Source organism: Elephas maximus, chromosome 20, assembly GCF_024166365.1.
Source record: "Elephas maximus indicus isolate mEleMax1 chromosome 20, mEleMax1 primary haplotype, whole genome shotgun sequence".
NCBI lineage: Eukaryota > Metazoa > Chordata > Mammalia > Proboscidea > Elephantidae > Elephas > Elephas maximus.
In genome coordinates, this window is record NC_064838.1 from 58,965,189 (window position 1) to 58,987,418 (window position 22,230).

Consider the following 22,230-nt stretch of genomic DNA (forward strand, 5'->3'; position numbering starts at 1 on the left):
AATAGCAACAGATTGGAGAAGGGGATTTATCAAGTTGTCCAAAAATCAGCTGCTATTCTCGCTTGACCATGGAAATGCAGACTTTTTATTTTTCTTTTTATGTATTTTCCCCTTCATTTGTCACATGACAACAAGCAGACCATTCTTCTTATAAGCTGCCTGTTTTACACTGTGGGGAGCCAGAGCACAGCATTTCTAGGGCTGTGGAATGAGTCTGGGTACAGCAAGGGGGTTGGAGTAGTCCATAGAAATCTCTCGGAGCTCCAGGTCTCTAAGGCACATGAGAGAATCACATTCACAGAGGCTTCCTCTGGCCCACTCCAGCCTGTATTAGTGGTGCTGCAGCCCCACACGGCACACACTGGAGGACTGGGTCCCTGGGTCCTTGATCTGAAGATGTCATGGCCTGAAAGCCTCTTCTCACCCCCTCCCCAGTCCCTGTTTTCATCAACTCTGAGTATAAAGGGCTAAAAATAACTAATTGCATGATGTTTACGTTCTTGAAAGCAGAATACACCTGCTTTCTGGTCCTGTGTGTGGAAGCAGCTTCATGCTTGCCTGTGCGTTGCCCTGATATGAGTCAGACCCTCCTCACTCCTTCCTCTGAGCTTTGGAAACAGTATTTTTAGTTTACCTTGGAAGTGAACTTAAAAATCTTTCCCATATGTCGTCCTTTGTGCCAGAGGAGCAGTACGGCACAAAACCCCAGTTTTAAGGTTTTCACCAAAATAGTATTTTCTTATTGCCACTGAGAGTGAGCAACTTTGGGGAGTTCCCTGGGTAGAGTAACTGAGCCTGTGCCAAGGGAGGACACACTCTGTGTATCTCTGTTACGTGTGTTCACTTCCCCATAGATCTTGTCCTTCCTGGCTCCTGGTGAGTGCCCATAAACATATCAGTGCGCAAAAACAGTGCAGCCCTGCAGGCTCCTTATTGCAGAATGGTTCCTGGCATGAGGTTTTTATTTCTTTCCCTTGCACTTCCTGCTTCACTGTTGCTCCCTCCCACCAACACTCCCCAAATGGTTTAAAATGCCTATAACACACTATGGCACACCTATTAGAATGGCTAAGATAAAAAATACTGACAATACCTAATGCTGACAAGGATGCAGGACAACTGGATCTCTCCCGTGTTGTTAGAGAAACTGAAAAGTGGTACAACCACTCTAGAGCACAGTTGGGCAATTTCTCATAAACTTAGACACTTACTGTATTACCTGGCAATCCCACTTATAGGTACCTACCCTAGAGAAATGACAGCTGTGCTCACACAAAAAACTCGTTCACAAATGTTCATAGTAGTTTTAGCTGCAATTGCCAGAACTGGAAACAACCCAGATGCCCTTCAGCAGGTCAATGGATAAACAGACTGGTACATCCACACAGTGGAATAAAAAGAAAAGAATTGTGGTTACAACAGCATGGGCATTACAAGGGCATTTATGGGGAGTGAAAAAAAGCCAATCTCAAAAGGCTACGTGCTGCATGATTTCATTTCTAAAACATCCTCAAAATAGCAAAATTATAGTGATAAGCACTTGCCAGAGGTTAGGATTTGGGGGAGGATGTGACTATAAAGGGATAGTGCAAGGGAGTCACTTTGTGGTGATGGTACAGTTAGGTGTCGTGATTGTGATGGTGGTTACGTGAATCTATTCTTCTGGTAAATTTTTATAAAAGTATACACACATTTAAAAAATGACTATGTAAAAAGCCAGTGATATCCAGATAAGATCTTTAGTTTATAGTATTGTGCTGTGTCTTTTTCATAATTGTACTATGGTAATGAAAGATATATATTTTTTTTTAATGAAAGATATTATCATGGGAGGGGCTGGGTAAAGCATTTGAGAATTCTATCCTTTTTTTTTTGGCAACGTCTGTAGGAATCTAGAGTTATTTCAAAATAAAAATGTTATAAAAATCCCCTTAATAACAGCTAGCGAATTCTAACCGAGTGGCCCATCCAAACCTCCTACACCAGTAACCTTTGAGCGTTTCCCCCAAGGTCACACCTTGACCGGGCGGAACATTAACACAGCCATGCTGGATTGAAATGCACACTGAAATTGCACTGTGTGCATTGGGCTCCCCTTGCGTGAATGACATAGAATTGAGCTAGGTTTTTAAGGCACATGCCTTTCTAATTGTCTGCCATTTCTCAGACTGGATTTCTGCTTTAGGACGTTATTTGAAAGACCTTTGCTAAGCAGCTTTCAAATGACACTCTTGAAATTTCCCCACGTCATTTTATGTCCTGATTCCAAAGACAGACGCAGACCTACAAATGACTTCCCTTCCACAGACAGCGTCTGCTTAGCTGGGGTGGCCTTTCGTCTTTGTCCTCAAGCTCCTCAGGGTGCCACTGGGACTGGAACCATTCAGCAGTGAAGTCATTTTTCTTCTAAAATGATAACCAGAAGGGGCCATTTTGTTAATTTAGTATGCCTGCTCTTGTGCTCAAATGAGAAGTTTCCATAAAATTAGAAATATGGGATAATGAAGCCTGGAGTACAAGGCTCTCCAGTGTCATCTCTGAGTTGGTACCAGAAGGAAGAGCTATAGGGACGGAATTTTTCAAACTTGGACAGGAATTACAGTATCAGGGCAAGCGTATCTAATACATGGTACTATCTTGAAAGTTACATTCAGATTTTAGTAGAGTGCAGAAGGAGAAGAGTGAAAAAAACAAAAAGCAAAAGGTGCCTATTGCAGAATCCCAAATTTGACTCGTGGCATTTTCTTTTTTAAATAAATTAATTCAGCACACTTAATATTAAAGAGATGGTCAGGTTTTGTCTTTTTGAAAGGTATTTCCTCTTCTCATGCATCGTATTAACTTACTTATAACGCCGTAATGCATTTGTGGAAGGAATACATTAGATGGGTGATACTTAAAGTCATCCAGCATCCTATTGTCCCAGGAGCTGAGGTTCGGGGGAGCTCTGCTCACTCTACCCGTTGCCTGCCCTAGAATTGTTCTCCTCTCCCTTCCTGTGCTTTCCTCATGGCCTTGGAGGGAGTGAAGTTGTTGTTGTTACCTTCCATCGAGTTGGTCCCCGACTCATGGTGACCCAGGCACAATGTAACAAAACTGCCTGGTCCTGCGCCATACCCGTGATCAGCTGCAGATCGGAGCGTTGTGACCCATAGGGGTTTTCGTTGGCTGATTTTCAGAAGTAGATGGCCAGGGCATTTTCCTAGCCTGTCTTAGTCTGGAAGCTGCAACCTCCCACATGATAGCAACATGCAGGCCTCCACTGACAGGCAGATGGTGGCTGGGCACAAGATATATTGGCAAGAAATTAAACCCCAGTCTCCCACAGGAAAGCAAGAATTCTACTACTGAACCACCCATGGCCCCAGGGAATGAAGTAGAGGCGTTTTCCATAGAGTGTCCCCTGTTAGAAGAAGAGTTTCCTTTTCCTCAGTGCCCCGATGTTCAATGTTCCCAGTCAGGACACCTTTGACCTAGGTGGGCCGCAGGGGCCCTTCTCCTGTAGACATTCTCAGCGAACACTGTCATGGACTCTCCCTACTGTTGCCATCACCTCATTTCCTTCTGGCGTCTTACAACCATAGCCCATCTGGAATCAGAAATAACCAGACACCCTGAGCAACAGAGTAAAAGGCAAGTAGGCTTCATGGAGGTAAATTCAGGGGAAGGTGGGTAGAGGGCCTGAATCCCAAATAATTCACCTTCCCCAGCTCCTGCATTTATTATGATTGTGAAGAGTATTATCCAGGTGTCAATCGATTAGCATATTTGCTATTTTTCTCTGCGTGGTGGGTATATGATTTTCTTCCTAACGTCCCTTTAATTTCAGCTAGAGATGAGTAGAGATACATTAAACTGGTGAAACCCCACTACCTAGCAGGCTAAGAAGGAGGTAACCACTGGGGTACTGGGAAGATGCCCCAATGACCGGGAAGGACAGCCAGCACTGGGGAGGAGGGATAAGGCCAGCTCATTAGTCTGAGGATGCCGATGGCAGATTACCACATGAGAACTCGGTTTTTGAGCTGACTGAAATGGCTGGCACCCACCAACCCATGGCAGCAAGCAGGACTGGACCCACCATAGTCTCTGCATCCCTGGGGCGTAGTCTCTGCAGAGGAGGGGTCCTGCATCCTCCGGGACTGGAAGTCAAAGGCAGGGGTCTCTGTGAACCTCTGAAAATGGACCGCTTTCCTAGCTAAACGTGAGGAAGAGCAGAGTGGGCAGCTTTCACAGGTGGAAACAAGTAATAAATGTCATGAGACCATCCCCGCTGAGTGGATCAAAGTAGCAGAACTTGGCACAGTTGGTAATTTTCTTGACCTGTGACTGAACCACGGGAGCTCTTATAGTGTACCTTATGCTCACCGATTTGCGTTTCTACTTGTTAGAACACAGTGCACATTTGCGAAGAGGTATTTTCCCTCAGAAAAAGGACCTGGGTGTTTAAAAAAAATTCTCTTTAGTTTTACGACAGTGAGTATTTCCTTTATTTGTGTGTCATAAAAGTTTTGGTTGGAGAGGCTTCTTCTGCAATTTTGTTTCCCTTGCTAGTGATTGAATCTTTATTTGCTTGGAACGAAAGCATGCACGTTGTCTATAAAGCTCTCTGGTGATTTTATATCCTGTGATTGAGAATCCACTTCCGTTTCCTACAGACTGTTGCAGTTTTGTTTTACAGCACGTGATGGTCCACAGTCCCCTGTTACCCTCTTCCACGATGTCTGTATTCCTGTTTACACTCATGGCCCAGCAGCTGCTGACCCACAGGCCCTGAGAAGGACATCCTGTCCTGTGTTAGGAACCCCACAATCTGTCATTCCATCTTAGTTCTGAGTCTGTTCCTTAAACACCTACTCTTGTATAATTTCTTGCACATAACACTGAATGTGACCTATGAGCCCCTGCTTGGTCTGGCTCCTTCCTGACTCTTCAGACCCCTGGCACGCCCTATTCCCTTTCCCTCTCTGTGAACTGGCCTCAGTAACCTTATCTCAGCCATTTAGATGTGCTCTGTTAGGTGTCCTGCCTCAGTGCCTTGGCGCATATAGTTTCTTTTCGTACAAGGTAAATCCTCAGAGTCTGTTTCTTCGTTTATAAAATGAGGTAGTAAGAGCCCCAGCTCCACCTCATGGCATTGTCGTAAGACTTGGAGGAGGCACAACCCATGAGTGCTCAGAGCCATGGCTGCCTTATAGAAAGCACCCAATAAACATGAGCTGTTATAAGCATTCTCTTTTCTTCTGTCTGGGTGCTCTCTTCCTGCTAGGCCTCAAACTCTTCGTGGAGTAGCTATTTTCTAGAAACCCTTTTGTCTGACTTTTTAGAAGCATGTTGTGGTTTTCCCTTGCAAAAGCTACCATTTGTTTCTTATTCCCTCTCTAAACGTATCCCCCACTTACTCAGTGTGTGTGTGTGTGCGTGTGCGTTTGCATGTTTGTGAACGATTTCGCTGTCCTGGTCCATGTCAGCACTCTCCCTGAGAATATGGGTGGTGCCTGTGAAGGTCCAGGCCTCTCTGAAAAAGTGCTTTCAGTTGACTGTGCCCATGGTTCTTAATCTGCCCAGCTTCCCCTCTCCGTCCTCCTCTCAACAGAATCTCTTTGTCCTTAGCAAATGCGTTTGGCGAAATTTAGTTATATCACTCTCCAGTTCTTACCACTGCAACCTCAGATTCAGAAATGGGCACATGATAGAGCCCTGTATACGGTAGGGGCCCCATTCTCTGGCCGTCTGACTGGTCCAGGCCCAGCACATGACCTAAGCTGGGCTAATCGGAATGTTTCTTGGAACTTTTCTGAGAGAACTGTTGCTAATTGGTCTTGTGTAGAATTGCCAGATTTAGCAAAATAAACAGGGTGTTCAATTAATTTTGAAGTTTAGATGAACAGTGAATACATTTTTAATAAATTATTTGTTGCTCATCTGAAATTCAAAGTTAATTGGGCATTCTGTATTTTATTTGGCAACCCTAGCTCTTGCCATTGGGCAGGCTAAGCTAGGAGGATGCAAAACTGGTGACATAGGCAGCCATGTGGCTCACCGTTTGGCCAAGAGCCAACTGGGAGAACACAACCAAGTAGAGGCAGGAGATGGATAGACAGAGACCCAGCCCTGAGTGCATCAGTGAGCCCCGGGACCCTGCCTGATCTGAGGCAGCTGTACCCCCTGTTTTCCTGTTACAGACGCCAATAACGTTCCTTTTTCTCTATGTAGAGGTTTCTCTCTCTCTCTCTCTCTCTCTCTTCGTTTATTTGATTTTTTTTTTCTTTTTGGTGGTTGTTGCTTAGATTTTCAATTTGGATTCTTTCATAGGCTCAAAATACAGTGACATATAGGGTATTTGTTTATTCATAGATTTGGATGAGAGTTGAAGAAATTCAGACAATTAAGTTTAATACCCATAGGATTAAGTTGGGCAAAATACAGAGACCATTGAAACAAATACATTTTAATTGAATATGAGTTTTATAAAACTATCTAAATCTTTTCAAGGAAGCATGAAGGAAAGAAGTTCTAGTTAGTTTCCTCATGGGATCACACGTTGTTACCATGCTGTCCCAGAAAGGAGCGGTACCAGCACTGACTGGGCGAGAGTGGGCTGGATATGGTACATCTGTCACCACCCCCTGGAATGCAGGGGTGTGTTCTCAGCGTCCACCATCCTTCCATCTGGGCCAGTGGCTTTGGGTTTCAGTGCAAAGGACTGCCACCATGACTGTGAGATGAAGATGAGCTGCCGGCACCCACAGGGCTGTATCTGCACTCCATTCTCCCTGGATGCTGGGTATAAATGCATGCCTCGTCAGAGCTTCAGGTTGCATAGGGCTTGGCACCATGTTGGGAATGAACTGAAACTGTGACTTCTGTCTGCTCTCACACACCTCGGTTGATGAAAGCATTCTTCCTCTGAGAAACAAGTTTGGATGAAATCAAGGTTTTTATAAAGTTTATAAAGGATGAACTTGGACCTTTGGAAATGTCAGGAAGACATGAAGTGTGAGGCCTGCTGTTTACACGCACTCCGCTGCTCCATGCTGAGACACAAAGCAGGCGTTTTTGTCCAGACAGCATTTGGGATGTGGCTTTCCTCAGTCTCTTGGAGTTTTGCGGAGACTGGTTGCCTTAGAAGCATTTACAAGTACACACGATATGAAAAAGAGGATAATGAGGTGATACAATAGGGCAGTGAGCTGCTCTGCACCCAGCCTCGCCTCCCTGCTGGAGTGATTCCCATATCCCCCTCAGCAGTGAGTTGGAAACCTTGGGGTGCTTTGGTGGTGGTGCCCATGACACTTTAGATACTTCTCTATTGTTGAGAGTCACCAATTTGGGGCTCACCACCATAGCCTTAAAAAATAATTGCCATTGAGTTGACTCCAACTTATGGCGACCCCATATGTTTCAGAGTAGAACTGTGCACCATAGGGTTTTCAGTGGCTGGTGTTTTTAGCAGCATATTGCTAGGCCTTCTGAGGAACGCCTGGGTGGCCTTGAACCTCCAACCCTCCAGTTAGCAGCCAAGCCTTACACTGAATAATTAGTGCCAGTGCCATTGAAATAAGGTTGTAGCTAATCTGACTACCTGGGTATGAAATAACATTCTTTGTTCACATCCAGGAAATCCATCTTGTCTCTAATTTGGCATTAGCATTAAACAGCTGCTACCTTCAGACACTTCAATTTGTTATGCACAACCTAAAGGAGAAATGGGGACTGGTTCAGACACGGTTCTATCAGTGTCTGTACATTCTCCTCCAAATTGCAAACATCTGGGCCTGCCTTTTTAATACCAGCTTTCTTGGGTCAATATGTTTTCATTGTTGAGAAATACCATGCCACAGTCTGCTTTCCCCAGTGGACTCAAATGACAGTCTGATTTACTGGAGCCTGGGCTTTGAGGTAGCAGTGTCACAAGGCACATGCCTTTCCTGTAAACCTCAGTGACTGTACACTGCCCCAGTTCCCTAAGGTATTTGCCCAAAAGATGCTATAAAATTCAGCAGAGGATTTCTCAGATTACACTGGAGCATGGGAGAATCAGCCCGGGGCAGGGGAGGGGTGGCTGACTATTGCCAGGAGAAGTTATATCAGGACAAAGAGTCCACATTTATATGTAGAAACCTTGGGGTATGGTATCCAAGTCATGTCAGAAGACAGGTGTGGACACCGGAGTCTCTAGCAAGTGAACTTCTGCTATTTGGGTTTGGAGCTCACTTGCAGTGGGACTACATAAGTTTGTGAAGGTTTATTTGGAAATATCAACCAGCGGGGTTGACATCAGAATGAGACAGACACATTCACTGGGACACTGCCTGTCCACTTAAGCCAACTTAACCGATGTGAGCAATACCCCTATTTCAGTAGAAAGTGAGTGGTCATGAGTCTGTTACTCACAGGGCGGAAAGGGACAGCTTTTCCAGGGTACCCTTACCTTAAGGACATTATTCTTAATTTGTCAATAAATGAGTACCATAAGCCACCTGACTATTTTTATAACCTAACTTCTTTAATATGAAAGTAATTGTAAACCTTCAGGGAATTCAGGCCCATGCTATCTTTCTTGGGTTTTATGGCAACCAGTAGAACTCATATCTAGGTACAGTTCAAGTGAAAGAACTCGTGGTTGGTGGCAAAATGGAGTTCTGAATGGAATGATTTAATTCAGTACATATAGTGTAACTTCTCTTAGCAGAAAACACTGATTACAATGGTGAGAATAGAGTCCAAGTTATAGTTGAAATGCCAGTACATAGACTCAGCACTTTGAGGGCCAAACTTGATGGTTGAGTTTGATGGCCAGGCTTACTGTGTCACCTGATCAGTCTGGCTCAAAGTTACAGAAAATGACTGATTGTTTAAATAAAAATAATTACATCATTCTTGAAAGCTGTAATCAATGTTTTGTATAACTTTCTCTTTTAAACAGTGAGATTTAATTCCCTTGAATGGTGGGTTTCCAGGCCTACTCTTTGTACATCCGGGAATCTTGTCGTCCAAGAATACTTACTGAACCAGGGAGTAGAGAGTGTCTTTGTAAGGAACCAGGGTTCTCCAGAGTATGTGTTTTTTCTCAAGATGCACTAGATCAGTGATTCTCAACCGGGGGTGGTTTTGCCTGTTAAGTGACATTTGGCATTGTCGAGAGACATTTTTGGTTGGTACAGCTTGAGGTGGGAGGTGAGGTTTCTACTGGCATCTAGGGGCTACTGGTGGGGACTAGTGCTAAATATCCTATAATGCCCAACACAACACAACCAAGAATTGTTCAGCCCCAAATGTCAATAATGTTAAGGTTGAGCAACCCAGGGTTAGATGCTTCCCGAGAAAACAGTTCTGTGCTCAAGTCGAGTGAGAAATGGTGGCTTGGTAAGGTTCAGCAGGCTTTCACTACAGGACTTCTTATTGCCTTTGTTAGTTCCTGTACATGCTGGCTGACCTAGTGTTCATCAAACATGCTTGACTATAGCACCTTCCTGCATGAAAGAATTTGTGGAATAGGGTTCCCAGGAGGACAAATTCAGGAAACACTGCTTCATGCCTGTATAAAAGGTGGTGAGCACCCTCTTGGGTGGGTGACCCTGCAAGGTCTGGAATAAAGCTGCTTCTTCATGCAGCTTTAGAAGGTAGCCCAAGGAGGCTCTGGGTGAGAGGCACAGCGTCGGTCTCTGCACAGAGTAATGTTGTTAGTTGCTGTCAAGTCAGCTCTGACTTATGGCGAGCCTGTGTACAACAGCGCTAAATTCTGCCCAGTCCTACGCCATCTTCACAATCATTGGTATGCTTGAGTCCATTGTTAGGACCACTGTGTATTTTAAGTGTCTTCCAACTAGGAGACTCATTTTCTCGCACTGTATTGGAGGATATTAGGTTGGGATCCACAGAGTTTTCATTAGCTAATTTTCAGAACTAGATCATCAAGGCTTTCTTCCTAGTCTGTCGTAGTCTGGAAGCTCTGCCGAAACCTGTCCACCATGGGCGACCCTGCTGGAGTTTGCAGTACTGGTGGCATAGCTTCTAGTAGCACAGCAAAAAACAAGCCAGCACAGTGTAACAAACTCACAGATGGGCAGTGGGAGAACATAATAGTACCTTTATTTTAGGGGCGTTGGGAGGATCAAATGAAGTCACACATGAAAAGCATATGACTCCTGGCACACTGTCATTGTTTGGCCAGCGTTGCTTCTCTCGGAGGACTCGGTGCAGTGACTTCCGTAAACCTTTCTGTGGCTTTTGGGCAGTGGTGACCTCATTCACACCTAATGGGTGCAAAACTCAGACCTGCCTAACTCTACCAACCCTGATGGGTGTCACTGATGGATGGCTCCCCCCAAATATGAGCTGTACCCACAGCCAGGGTCACAGGTCTCAGTTACTATGTTTTTTCCCCAATGTCCGCTTTTCATATTAATCCCTTGATCTTAATTGGGAGGATTCAAAACAAATATTGCTGCTAATTCCATAGGCAGGAGTAAACGTGATTGCTGTTATCACGGAGAGAGTTATCAGTGTTGCCTCAACTAAATCAAACACTGATGGGAGGCGCAGGTTACTTCACCAGGCTCCCCCGCTGGCCTGGGTGTTGTCACTGTTTTGTGGAGATAAGCAGGCTCAGCTGTGCCTGCTGGCACGCGGGCACAGGAAGCCACGGCGCGCACATGGCTCATCTCCCCAGGCACTGAGCTGCACTAATTGCTTCGGAGGCTGAGGCCTTCAGCAGGCCAGCAGCACATGCTGTGTGAGCGCCTGAAGCAAAGATAAAAAGCCACCCTCCTCCTCCTTTATTGAAGTTTAATAATAAGATGGAATTGTCATCATTTCCAATAAACTGTTTATTTTAATTTAGAGAAATAATGAAAACTGGCAACCTTCTGGCATACAGTTGTTGAGGAGAGACTTCTGTGCTAGGGCAATCTTTTTTTTTTTTTTAGATAAGATTTGATTGCATTTTAGGTGTCCATGCAGGGGTGTGTACTGACATATGCCTTCCTATACACATATACGCATCCATATCCACCTCCGTAACCACACATATTTTTCGGTTGTTTTTACTATGGTTGCAAAGTTGTGTTTTACAGCATTTACCAAAATTGTCCTTTTTCGTGTATATTTCTAGTGTCTTTATTTGCTTTGATCAGGTTGTTCTGACTTCAACCAGATTTTGGGTTGCCTTTTCCGTCACTGAAAGTAACAAGTGTCTACTCTCTAGGAAGTGGTTCCCCCACCTTTCATTCCTGATAACCTCAAATAACTTTGCTTTCTGGATGTATATCTATTGTTGACTTTTCAAAAGAGTGGGACTGTACAATACTTGTCTTTTGGTGATTGACTTATTTCACTCAGCCTGATGTCCTCCAGATTCATCCATGTTAAAAGACGTTTCACGCATTCCATTTCATAGGGGTTGACACTGAGGCCAGGGAGCTAAAGTCCCTTACCCCAGAGTCTCTGAGCTGGTAAGTTGTAGAACCAAAGCTCGGACTCTGTCTCCTGACTCGTAGTTCAGTTTTGGGTGTTTTTTACAGGGTCATGAAGTTGTATACCAACTGTATACCAGTCTTTATACCATCTGTACATATTATTACAGTGATAATCTTACGATGGCATTAAATATAACAATTTCTAAGACTTACAGAGGCCCCAACCAGGGTAGAGAAGAAGAAATCTGTAGTTCTGGGGAATACAAGGGAGTCTCTTCCAGACATTTTATTCACTTCCAGGCACTAGCCTCGGAGTACACGTGCCTAGGATTCGTCTTCAGCCAAATCACAGATCACGCTAGGCCATGGGCAGTCAGAGCGATGGTCATTAATCCCATGAGAACCAGGGACATGCTGGAGAAAGGGTGCTTTATACTGGCTGGCACAGGCAGTTGCTAAACGACAGCCATGCAGAATGTGTCTCGGAAGCCAAGGTCATTGTGCATGGTTGTGGTAGTTGGAATCCTTTTAATTAAGTGGCTGAAATCCAGTTGATGTAGGTTAAGCAAGTACGCTAATGTTTTGACTCACTTACCTGGAAATACCAGGGATAGATCTTACTTCTGGCATACCTGGATTTAGAGGCGCAAGTCAAGTTGTCACTATTCCATCTTGTGCTCTTGACACAGATGGCTGTTGCCAGCCCCGAGCTTCCTCTAATCCCTCAACAACTCCAGTGGGAAGAGAGAGTCTTCTTTCCTGTGTTCCAGTAGAAGTCCAGTTATAGGTCATATGCCCATACTTGACTGTGGCTGATGGGAATCACAGTTGAGACAGGTCTGATATATAGGCTCACCCCCTGGCTTGGCAGGAGAAGTTAGCACATGCCCCAAAGCAAATGAGTTATGGGGAGTAGGAGGGAGAGAAGTGGTTCCCTAAGGGAAACCTGAAGAAGAGGAAACAATACCGGAAAGTCAAAAATCACAGATGTCTACCGGGTACAAGGTCTTAGCGTTCCCTCTGACTCACCGTTAATCATTGGCTTGGCGAGGAGGAAAGGCCAGGCCACCCTGTGTCTCCAGGTCAGCGCTGTCCAATAGAACTCTCTGCAATGACAGAAATATCTTAAATCACTGGCGCTCAGTGTAGTAGCCACTAGCCACATGTGACTGTGGAGCACTTGAAATGTGGCTAGTGTGGCTGAGGAACTGAATTTTTAATTTTAGGTAACTTTAATTTTAAGTTATTTAAATTACGTTTTAATGTAAATAGCTACATGTGGCTTATGGCTACCAGACTGGACAATGCAGCTCTTGACACATCACAAGAGGGAATTCTCGGGGAAGGTCAGATTTTGCGTAGGAGAGCTGGGCCGAGGTTTCGATGCAGCCTAGAAAACCAGGATGATGCAGTTGGTTTGGTTCAGGCTCTGGTGTTGGAGAAAAGGGAGATTGGACCATGATGGGGAGGACAGAGAGGCAGGGGAGAGAAAGAGAAGGAGTCCTTCATCTGTGACATCAATTGGAAACCCTTCACTTGAAGAAATATTTTTTTCCAACTAATATGTGGGTCAGATTTTTCCCAGGAAGAAATAGCGTTGCAACTGCCATTGTCATAAAAGGGAATTGAGGGGAACTTCGTGACATATTGTTACATTTTACTCTAAATGTCCAGCAATAAAAGCAACCATTGCCTGAAGCTCCTTTCTGCACATGACACACAGCTACACATGGATTAAAAGCTAAATTAAATGGGATCGCAGTATTATTAAAAAAAAAAAAAATTTTGTAAACATGTGACTGAGCACAACCAAAAGCACTTGACAGAAATGCTGTCAATGAATTTGCAAAGGTGGAGTCTGGCCACAGCAACGTGAACCTGGGGCCAGTTAAACCAGTCTCTGAAAGCCTGAAAGCCGCGTGATGGGGCTCTGTGTCCTGTAGGGCTCGTGTGGGGCCAAGCATGACACGATACTTGCTGAGCCTGAGTCCTCTCTGCAGCCATTGCTCACCCCCAGTCTAGTGTCCAGGGGCAGTTCTTGGTGAAGGGGGGCTGACCTGTTCTCTCTCCCCTCTTGTGTGCCCACCCACAGTTGGGACATCCTCAGCTGTGGTTAATTGCCTGTGCTTGGTAACCAAGTGTTCATGGAGCCGCTACCCTTCGCTTAGAAATAGCAGAGGTAGAAAAGAGAAGTGTAAGACTTGGTTCTGGCTGGTTTGCCTGGTGCCTGGGCCTCAGCATTCCTCTTCCCCATAACTTAAGCTGCTTGATCATCACCTGCTGATACAGCTCCAGCTCAGGTGCAGAGATTGAGAGCGAGCTTTCTGAAGCCCAACTTCTGGCCTGTGTGTCAAGGTCATGCCAGAATCTGGCATACATACATGGTGCTCAAAAAATGTACCTGCTTTTATTTTGTTAACTTAGTGGTATATAGCAGAAAGGGGAGAGCTTTAGAGTGGGCAAAGCCGACCTGGGGTGGACCCTGGGCCCAGGCAGCTAGGAGGCATATCAGTTTGGGCACAATACTGAGCCATGTGTCAGAGGGGATGACAAAACCTCACAGGTTGTTGTGAGGACTCAGTTGCATGGTATTTATCAAGGGTCTGACACGGGGCAGATTTCAGTGGTGCTGGCTGCTCAGTGGACATGAAGTCATGGTTACTGTGAGGGAACGGAAGACCAGGGAAGAGGATTTTGTGAGTCATGTGGATCTCCAGGTTTAGCTGCTGACTTCTTCCAGCCTTGATTCATATTAGGCCTGGGGGTCGTTGAAGCCAAACCACCATGAGGAGCCTACCTAAGCTTTTCACTCCGCCCTGACACCATCTTGCCAGCCAGCCTGCAGACCACCCCAGTGACCTGCAGCCGTGCTGCTTCCTGAGAGGGCCCAGGCAGAGGCTTCTTGGAGCCACTGGCCATGTTCTAGGGTCAGTCTCTAAGGTCTGTTCTGATTCTGTGATCAGCTTCAGGCTTTTAGGCAGTGTGGTCTTCAGGACACGTCATGAGTGGGTGTTTGAGTACTGATTGCAGGTTTGGGGCATTGTTGGGTCCCAGGGTGTGGCAAGAGAAAGCAAACCTCCACTCGGCCGGGAAGTCGCCCGCAAATGTTTTCCATGACCTCACCCTCCTCGCCGCCTCCCTCCTGGTGACTCCTTCAGCCAGTTTCTGTAGCAGACAAGGGTGCGGATGTCTTTGGGAAGAGATTCATTCGGTTCAATAGAAAAGAAATGGTTTAGGGATGGGTAGTTGGGAAGTAATGCCCCGGGAGCTGTGCGACTGTGGACATGGTCTCTGGGCATCAGCAGACATTGTGTGCACTCTCATGTCCCTGCTGCTCCTTGACCTGCTAACGTGCCTTGTTGAGAGGCAGAGGAGTGTGGGTATCACGGCTACTTCCTTTTGTCTCCTTTACTCTGCAGCTTCTGTAGAACCGATGCTGTCAGTGTGTCCCAGTCTGCCTCCTCTTTGAAGCTCTTCTGTATGTCACCTGGATCCCCTGTCATATTTATAATTCTCATTTTGTGACCCAGTCTTGGTCCTTCTCTCCAGAGGCAATTATTGAGCACCTTCTGAGTGTCAGACATATGGGAGACAGTAGGGAACAAGTCTTGCCTGCCCTGTCTTAGTACTCTCAGCCTTGAGTGGGACAGACTGTAGTCAGGCAGGTGTACATGTGGAGTGCTAAGTGCAAGGTGATCTGCGTGGGTGGGGGGGCAAAGGCCGGTGGGGTGGGTGATGTCTAATCTGAGACCCAAAAAAGTAAGTGGGAGTGAGCCTGGCAGGAAGCCAGGGAATGGTGGAGGGTGGATTCTACCAGTGGAAGAGGTGGGAGCCTGCAGAGCCCTAGAGTGACCAGGAGGGAGAGCACAGGGGGAGAGGAAGCGAAGGGTCACAGGCCATAAAACTAATGAGGAGAGCAGGAACTTTAAAGGAGTTAAGGACTTTTCACTAGAGAGCAGCTAATTTTTTTCTTTCCCTAAACTGTAATCCAAGCTAAAAAAACACATATTAAAGGTAAAATTTTATATTAAACAAGTTTGAATGTGGAAGGAAAAACCATCTGAATTATGACCGTTTGGTTCTCAGAATCAGTGGCTTTGCATTCAAACACCCCTGTTCGTTTAAGGCTGGCATTTCAGATACTGAGACAGACGCTAATGGATTTTCCCCTTTGCTGTTTCAGCACTTCAGGGAGCATCTGGACAAACTTTTTGCCAAGGGAATCGGAATGCTGGATATAGCTCTCAACGAGGCCTTCAACATCCTCAGTGACGTAAGCCCCTCTTTGACTTGCCTTTCTCGTCTCCAGAGAATAGCTGGGGTTTTTGTTTTGTTTTTTAATTATGGGCCAATATTATTGTTACGGCTGTCATGGAGCTGCATCTACAGACGTGAGATGGGTGAATGAGGCTGGTCATCCGAGTTGTCTGGGAAATCGGGTGCCAGCTGGGGAGGTCAAACCAGCCCCATGCTGGGTAGAAGTGATGGAGGCCAGTTATGGGACTCTCATGCTGTGCTCATTGACTGTGGGCCATCTCTGTGCCCCAGAGCTGGAATACCTTGTTACACAGATCTCTTCTCTCCCGAGGAAGTCTCACGTAACTCATAGGATGCACCCATTTCTCATGCGTGTCCCACTGAATCCTAGTCTGTGGAAACGTTTGAGGGAAGAAGGGCTTCCCTGTGCAATATGTTTAGATATGCTCCACCCTATGCCTGTCCTCCCTCTCCCTGACCTCTTGGAGATTCACATACGCATAGCATGTTCTAGGCTCCAGTAAGTACCGTAAGAGGGAATACCACTTACCTATTTAATCTTGTTTCTCAGACTTCTTTGACCAAAACCAAAAAAACTAAACCTGTTGACATCAAGTCCGTTCTGACTCAGAGTGAACCTGTATTCAAGCAGCACCTGTTAACATCCAGTGAAACACTTTGGGGAATCCTGGGCGGGTGATTCTGACCATTAAATCCAGTTGTATGAAGCTGGAACAACAGGCTACTTTTGCTTCCTTTTTACTCTTGCAGGGGTAGTGGGAATAATAATGGCTGTCTTCGTTATTCCAGGTCCTGTATCCTCTATTTAGCTAGGTTATGTTCCATGTTTTTTAAAGTCAGACACTGGGAATACAACAGTGAACAGAATAGACAAAGTCCTTGCCCCCATGTTGCTCCTGTTGTACTGCAAAGGTCAGAAGACCACAGTCTGCAAATCAGACAGGCCCTGCCACCTGCTTTTGTCAATAGTGCACTGTTGCTCCTGAGTCATAGACGCGCTGGAAGGAGACAGAGCTGTTCCTTTGCACAGTAAGGTCAGGGAAGGCCTCTCCGATAACGTGACATTGGAGCAGAGACCTGAAAAGTGAGGGAGCAGCCATGTGGGTACCTTGAGGAAGAAGTTTCCAGAAAGGAAAGCATCTAGTACAAAGGCCTGACGAGGGATGTGAGCAGTACACTACGGAGACTGGTGTAAAGAGAGCAACGTGGGGAAGAGAGAGTGGTAAGAGATGCAGTCATGGAGGTAGCAGGAGCCAGATCATGGAGAGCCTTATGGACTCCAGTGAGGACTTAGGCTCTTATTCTGGGTGGAAGGAAAGCTATTGAAGAGTCTGAGCAGAGAAGCACATGATCTGACTTGGGTTTTAATAACATATTGCTGGCTGCCGTGTTGAGAAGCAAATTTAGGGGCGCAAGGACAATAGCAGGGAAGTCATTAAATTATCTTGTTGAAATATAAGGGTGGCTTGGACCAGAGAGGTAGCAGTTTAGATGTTAAGAACAGAAAAATAGAAACCACTCTAAGTATTTTAAATAGTTGTTGGTGGTGGGTGCCATCGACTCGATTCCAACTCATAGTGACCCTATGTACAACAGAACGCTCATGTCCTCCTCTGCTCAGACTCTTCCACTACCTGGTCCTGCACCATCCTCACAGTCATTGCTATGTTTGAGCCCATTGTTGCAGCCACTGTGTCAATCCATCTCATCTAGGGTCTTCTTTTTTTTCACTGACCCTCTAAATTACCAAACATGATGTCCTTCTCCAGGGACTGGTCCTTCCTAATAACATTTCCAAAGTATGTGAGACAAAGTCTTAACCGTCTTCGCTTCCAAGGAGCACTCTGGCTCTACTTAGACAGACTTACTACAAGACAGACTTACTCGTTCTTCTGGCAGTTCGTGATATGTTCTGTTTTCTTCGCCAGCACCATCATTCAAAGGCATCAATTCTTCTTCAGGCTTCTTATTCATTCTCCAGCTTTCACATGCATATGAGACTATTGCAAATACCGTGGCTTCAATCAGGCACACCTCAGTCCTCAAAGTGACATCTTGTGAACACTTTAAAGAGGTCTTTTACAGCAGATTTGCCCAATGCAATATAAGGAGTTTGATTCAGGGAATCGGTTGCACAGGTGATGGAAAAGCTGAGAAACTGAAGAGGGGATGAAGCGACCCACAAATCAGCAGCAGCAGGAGGCTGCTCCTCTCCTAGGCCAGGAAAGACAAGGGGAGGAGGGGTGTTATCAAAGCCTAGTGGCTGTGGCCATCCAGAGGGAGATGGAGGTGTGGAGGGGGCTGCCCGGCGAGAGCCGGACCATGGCGGGAAAGGCCTGTCTTCGTGGAAACTGGAACCCTGAAGGGAATACAGCCACTGCTGGAGAACACCCTGCACAAGCAGAGAGAAAGGGAGAAATCATTTAGAAATACTTTGGCTTTCTCCCTTGTTCCCACCAGTATTCCCTCTTGAATGAACCTTGACAAAACTGCTGGGGAACCTGGAAATGTGGTTTGCAGGCAAAAGGGCTGAGATGGCTGTAATGGCAAACACGTGCTAAGTGGCACAGCATCCAAGTTGCAGGGTTGAGCATGAGCTGGAGGCACCAGCTAGAGGCTCCGGGGGCCTTACTGCAGCTAGTGTACAGGTGGCTCTGCAGGGCAGCTGCTGTCATTATGCAGGTGTGCAAACTGAGGCTCAGACAGGTGAATCATTTGCCCAATATTGCATTTATACCCAGAATTGCAGGTGCTGGTCAGTTATGCCTGACTGCAAAATGTGAGTGTTTTCTACTCAGCTACCCTGGCCTCTCAAGCAGAGGGTCAGCCCATAACTTCTAGACTCTCCTCCACCAATTTCTGTCGGCACGGCAAAGGTCGTTTGGGCCTCCCTGCCACGGCTGCAGAAGAGTAGAGAAAATAAGGAGGAAAGGTGACATTTTTACTGTCCTCATCAAGACAGTTTTCTTGATCCTAACGCGTGGCTATTCCCTCTCGCCATGCTCCGAGGAGCCTGCAGGCTACAGGTGATTGACATTTATGTAAGGCTTGGTGCTTTGGACACCACATCCATGTTCACAGCTTATTCATAGTTTAGAAACATGGCTAGCCAGTGAAAGGGCCAGGTTACAACTTTAAATTCTGGGCTGAACCTGGACAGGAACCTTCTCAGGACTTGGAGGCACTGAGCGCTGTATCTTGGCAGGTTTTTTTTTCAGTTGGTAATATTTTTTTTTCAATATTGAAAGGATTTGTCACAATTTGAAAATTGGCTTTTTTGTTTTTTTTTTTTTAAATATATCAAAGCCCGGTGGCCAGAGCAGGGGCAGCTGTTCTGAACTGGACTCCATGGTTTGGAAGTCTGCCCTGCAATGGGTTCCCAGTTTCCTGTTCTTGGCGAGGTGTTGAAGGAGTGACAGTCAGGGAGGGTGGCGTTGTGTGGTTAAGTGCGTGGCCTCTGGAGCCAAGCAGGTGGGCCTGAGAATCGTGACTTGCTAGAGCTTGCTGTGTGGCCTTGAGCAAACTATTCTAAATCTGGCCCTTTATTTTCCTCGTCTATAAAATGGGGATGGGAGAGACCCAGGATTGGCTATGTAATTGCAGGGCCCAGTGTGAAATGAAAATGCAGGGCCCCTTGTTCAAAATGTATTAAGAATTTTAAGACAGTGACAGAACAGCATTAAATCCAGTGCAGGGCCCTTCTGATCACGGGGCCCTGTGTGACTGGCATGTCTCATGCCCAGGAAGCTGGCCCTGGAGAGACCTTTTTGGCATGATGAAGCAGTGCCCGGTTCCCTCCTGCAGTGCCAGGTTGGGTGAGAAGTGCTGTCTCTGTGACCACCGAGAACAGGAGGCAGCCTCTCTTTCTTGCCACACTGACTGGAAATCTCTAGAATCTGCTTCCTGCCCTTGATGCTTAGGTCCTATCCCTGTCCAAGTCCTTGGGAATATCTGCTTTCCTCCATCTTCTTATTCCCTTATTCTCCTTGTTCTGATGCCTTTTCTCCCTCCATTCCTTCCGCTCAATTTCCTTCTTAGAAGCTCCTAAGCCAAGATTTCCTGTGGCCGGCCCAGCTGAATACTGGTCGGCCAGATACTCCCACATGGGGTATGCAGTGGAGGTGGAGGGATGCTGCCCCCCGCCCTCGTGGAGACTCACAGTGCGCACAAGGATAGGAAGGACTTTGAGATGTCCTTCAGCTGGCGAATAGACCTTTTAAAATGCACTTATCCCAGTATTCCAGGTTGCTGACCCAGGAAATCTTTAAATCATGAGTTCAGTATTAGCATCTTTTAGAACTCATGGCTCAACAAGGACACTTTCAGGCACATAAAGTAGAGTGTCAGTGAAAATGAGGGAAACCCTCAGTGAGATGGATTGACACAGTAGCCACAGGGGTGGGCTCAAACATACCGGTGATCATGAAGATGGCATAGGACTGGGCAATGTTTTGTTGTGTTATATGTAAGGTCGCCATGAGTCAGAGCCAACTTGATGGCAATTAAAAACAGCAATAACAGCATTTTATACTCCAAAGGGATACATTTATACTCCCACAGGGATCTCTAAGATCCAGAGAAATGACCCACATGTGGTAGATTTTTTTTTTTTAATCCTAGTGAGAAGTATTTTTGAAACGGGGGAACCTTCCCCATGTCTACCTGTACGGCCTTCCCCTACAAAAGACCTTCTGGAGTGTGACCAAGCAGAAAATATGATGGGCTGAATGTAAATCTCAGAAAGCAAGATACAGAAGCAGCAATAACTGTTACATAATGTCCCCTGCTTGAGATTGGTTGGCTGTTGGCACCATATTCTTTAGGATACACATTTATTCCACGGAGAGAAACATTTCCATCCCATCTCTTGCCATTGGGCTTTTAATCAGCCAAACTGTTTCACAAACACAGAGATGGTTAATCTCCCATGAAAATGAAGCTTTATCTATTTTCCACTTCATCAATGTGACCTTTAAGTGCTATAATTCTCTTCCTGTATAATATGCCTGCCTTTGCAAGTCAATATGAAATAAAAAGCTATTTCTCAGACACACGTACTCATGCTTCCCACCCTCCCACACACAGAATATTGGAATTGTGATTATGGCTGGATGTTGGAATGGTTCAGAGGCTGCTGTAATTAAATGGAGTTAATTCTTTCTCAAAATCACCTACATTTCAGATTTAGTATTGTCTCAGATGACTTAAAGGCTTACAGTTATTGATACAAGCAGCTTTGAAAGAAATATTCAAATACTCTTCTAAGCCTCTTCTAGCTATTGAGCTCTGCTGCATTCATAGATTCTATAGCACACAGAGCCGCTTTGCTACAGTATGTAGTTACCATCTACCTTGTCATGTGACAAGTGCAATTATCTTTTTTGGCGACGAATGTGATCTTTGCAGTGATTACCTTTTAAAATTTTTTCTTAGCCAATTAAACAAAATTTGGTGACATTTCAAAGACTGTTAATCACAACCAAATGCTCTAAATGTCAGGATGCATTGAAATTTTCGCTGCTAACTGATGAATCGCTGAGTTAATTGTAGTTCATCACCAGGCCCTTGTCATTGTTATTATCATGGAAAACACTTTCATCACTCTCGCTATTCAAAAAAAAAAAGTTCTAGACAAATATGAAGAGAAATTACTCATCAAAGCATTTGAATTTAATTGCATTCTTCAAAATTCTCCAACTGCAGAATGCTGCAGAGAATACCAGGGATCCAGCCAGAGAGGAAAGTGATGTTTTAAAATAAACAGCTCCGGGCACCCGCTTCTCCCGGTCTGCATTTTTCAGATATCTTCATTACCCTCCCTTTCTTTTCTTTAGTTTGGGAGAGTTTTTCTATGACGTTTTCAAATGAATTGTGTGTGCTCCAGCCCCCCGGCCTCCTGATTTTTTCCTCTTGTCCTCAGTCTCCTGTGACCTCGATCATTTTTACTCAGTGGCTTGCTTCTGGGCTGATGCAGTGGGGTAAAGGCTGTGTGGAATCCTGACTCCCTAAAACATCACCAGAATAACCTGTTGATAAGACAGAAGTCTGTGCATATTCTTAGGACAATAAAGCGTGTCTGTTCTCTGTTTTACCATGACAGAGCCTTAGGAACGTCTCAGAACAAAAAGGACACATTTAGGATTTTTATTGAGACTTCCAAGTCTAGTTTAAGGTGGGCCTTTCATTGCAGAGGGAAGAGAGGAGGCTTGGTTAGGATTGGGAAAAGATCCTACTATTAGAGTCTGTTGTTGTTGTTAGGTGATATAGAGTTGGCTCTAAGTCATAGCAACCTTATTTATAGCAGGACAAAATGTTGCCGGGTCCTGTGCCATTCTCAAAATTGTTGCTATAATATTATATATTATTATAGTTTAGGATTACTAAACCCAGCAAGGTCAGCATTTTGAGGTCAGGGGTTCAAAAAGTGTAAGGTTGTAAATTGTCCTTTGACACTTTCTTTTTCTTAAATTGTATTTTAAATGAAGGTTTACAGAGCAAATTAGTTTCTCTTTAAACAATACACATACTTTGT

At 45.3% G+C, this 22,230-nt stretch overlaps 1 protein-coding gene across 4 annotated transcripts in view; it reads left to right on the plus strand.

Annotated features, from left to right (window-relative positions):
- CACNA2D3 (calcium voltage-gated channel auxiliary subunit alpha2delta 3) overlaps nt 1–22,230 on the plus strand; it is a 1,053,043-nt gene that overhangs the window by 552,485 nt on the left and 478,328 nt on the right. For all 4 annotated transcript variants that reach the window (XM_049863210.1, XM_049863213.1, XM_049863211.1 and 1 more), the window contains exon 10: nt 15,604–15,693. In XM_049863210.1, the coding sequence (XP_049719167.1) occupies nt 15,604–15,693 (90 nt within the window). The remainder of the gene's footprint in view (nt 1–15,603; nt 15,694–22,230) is intronic.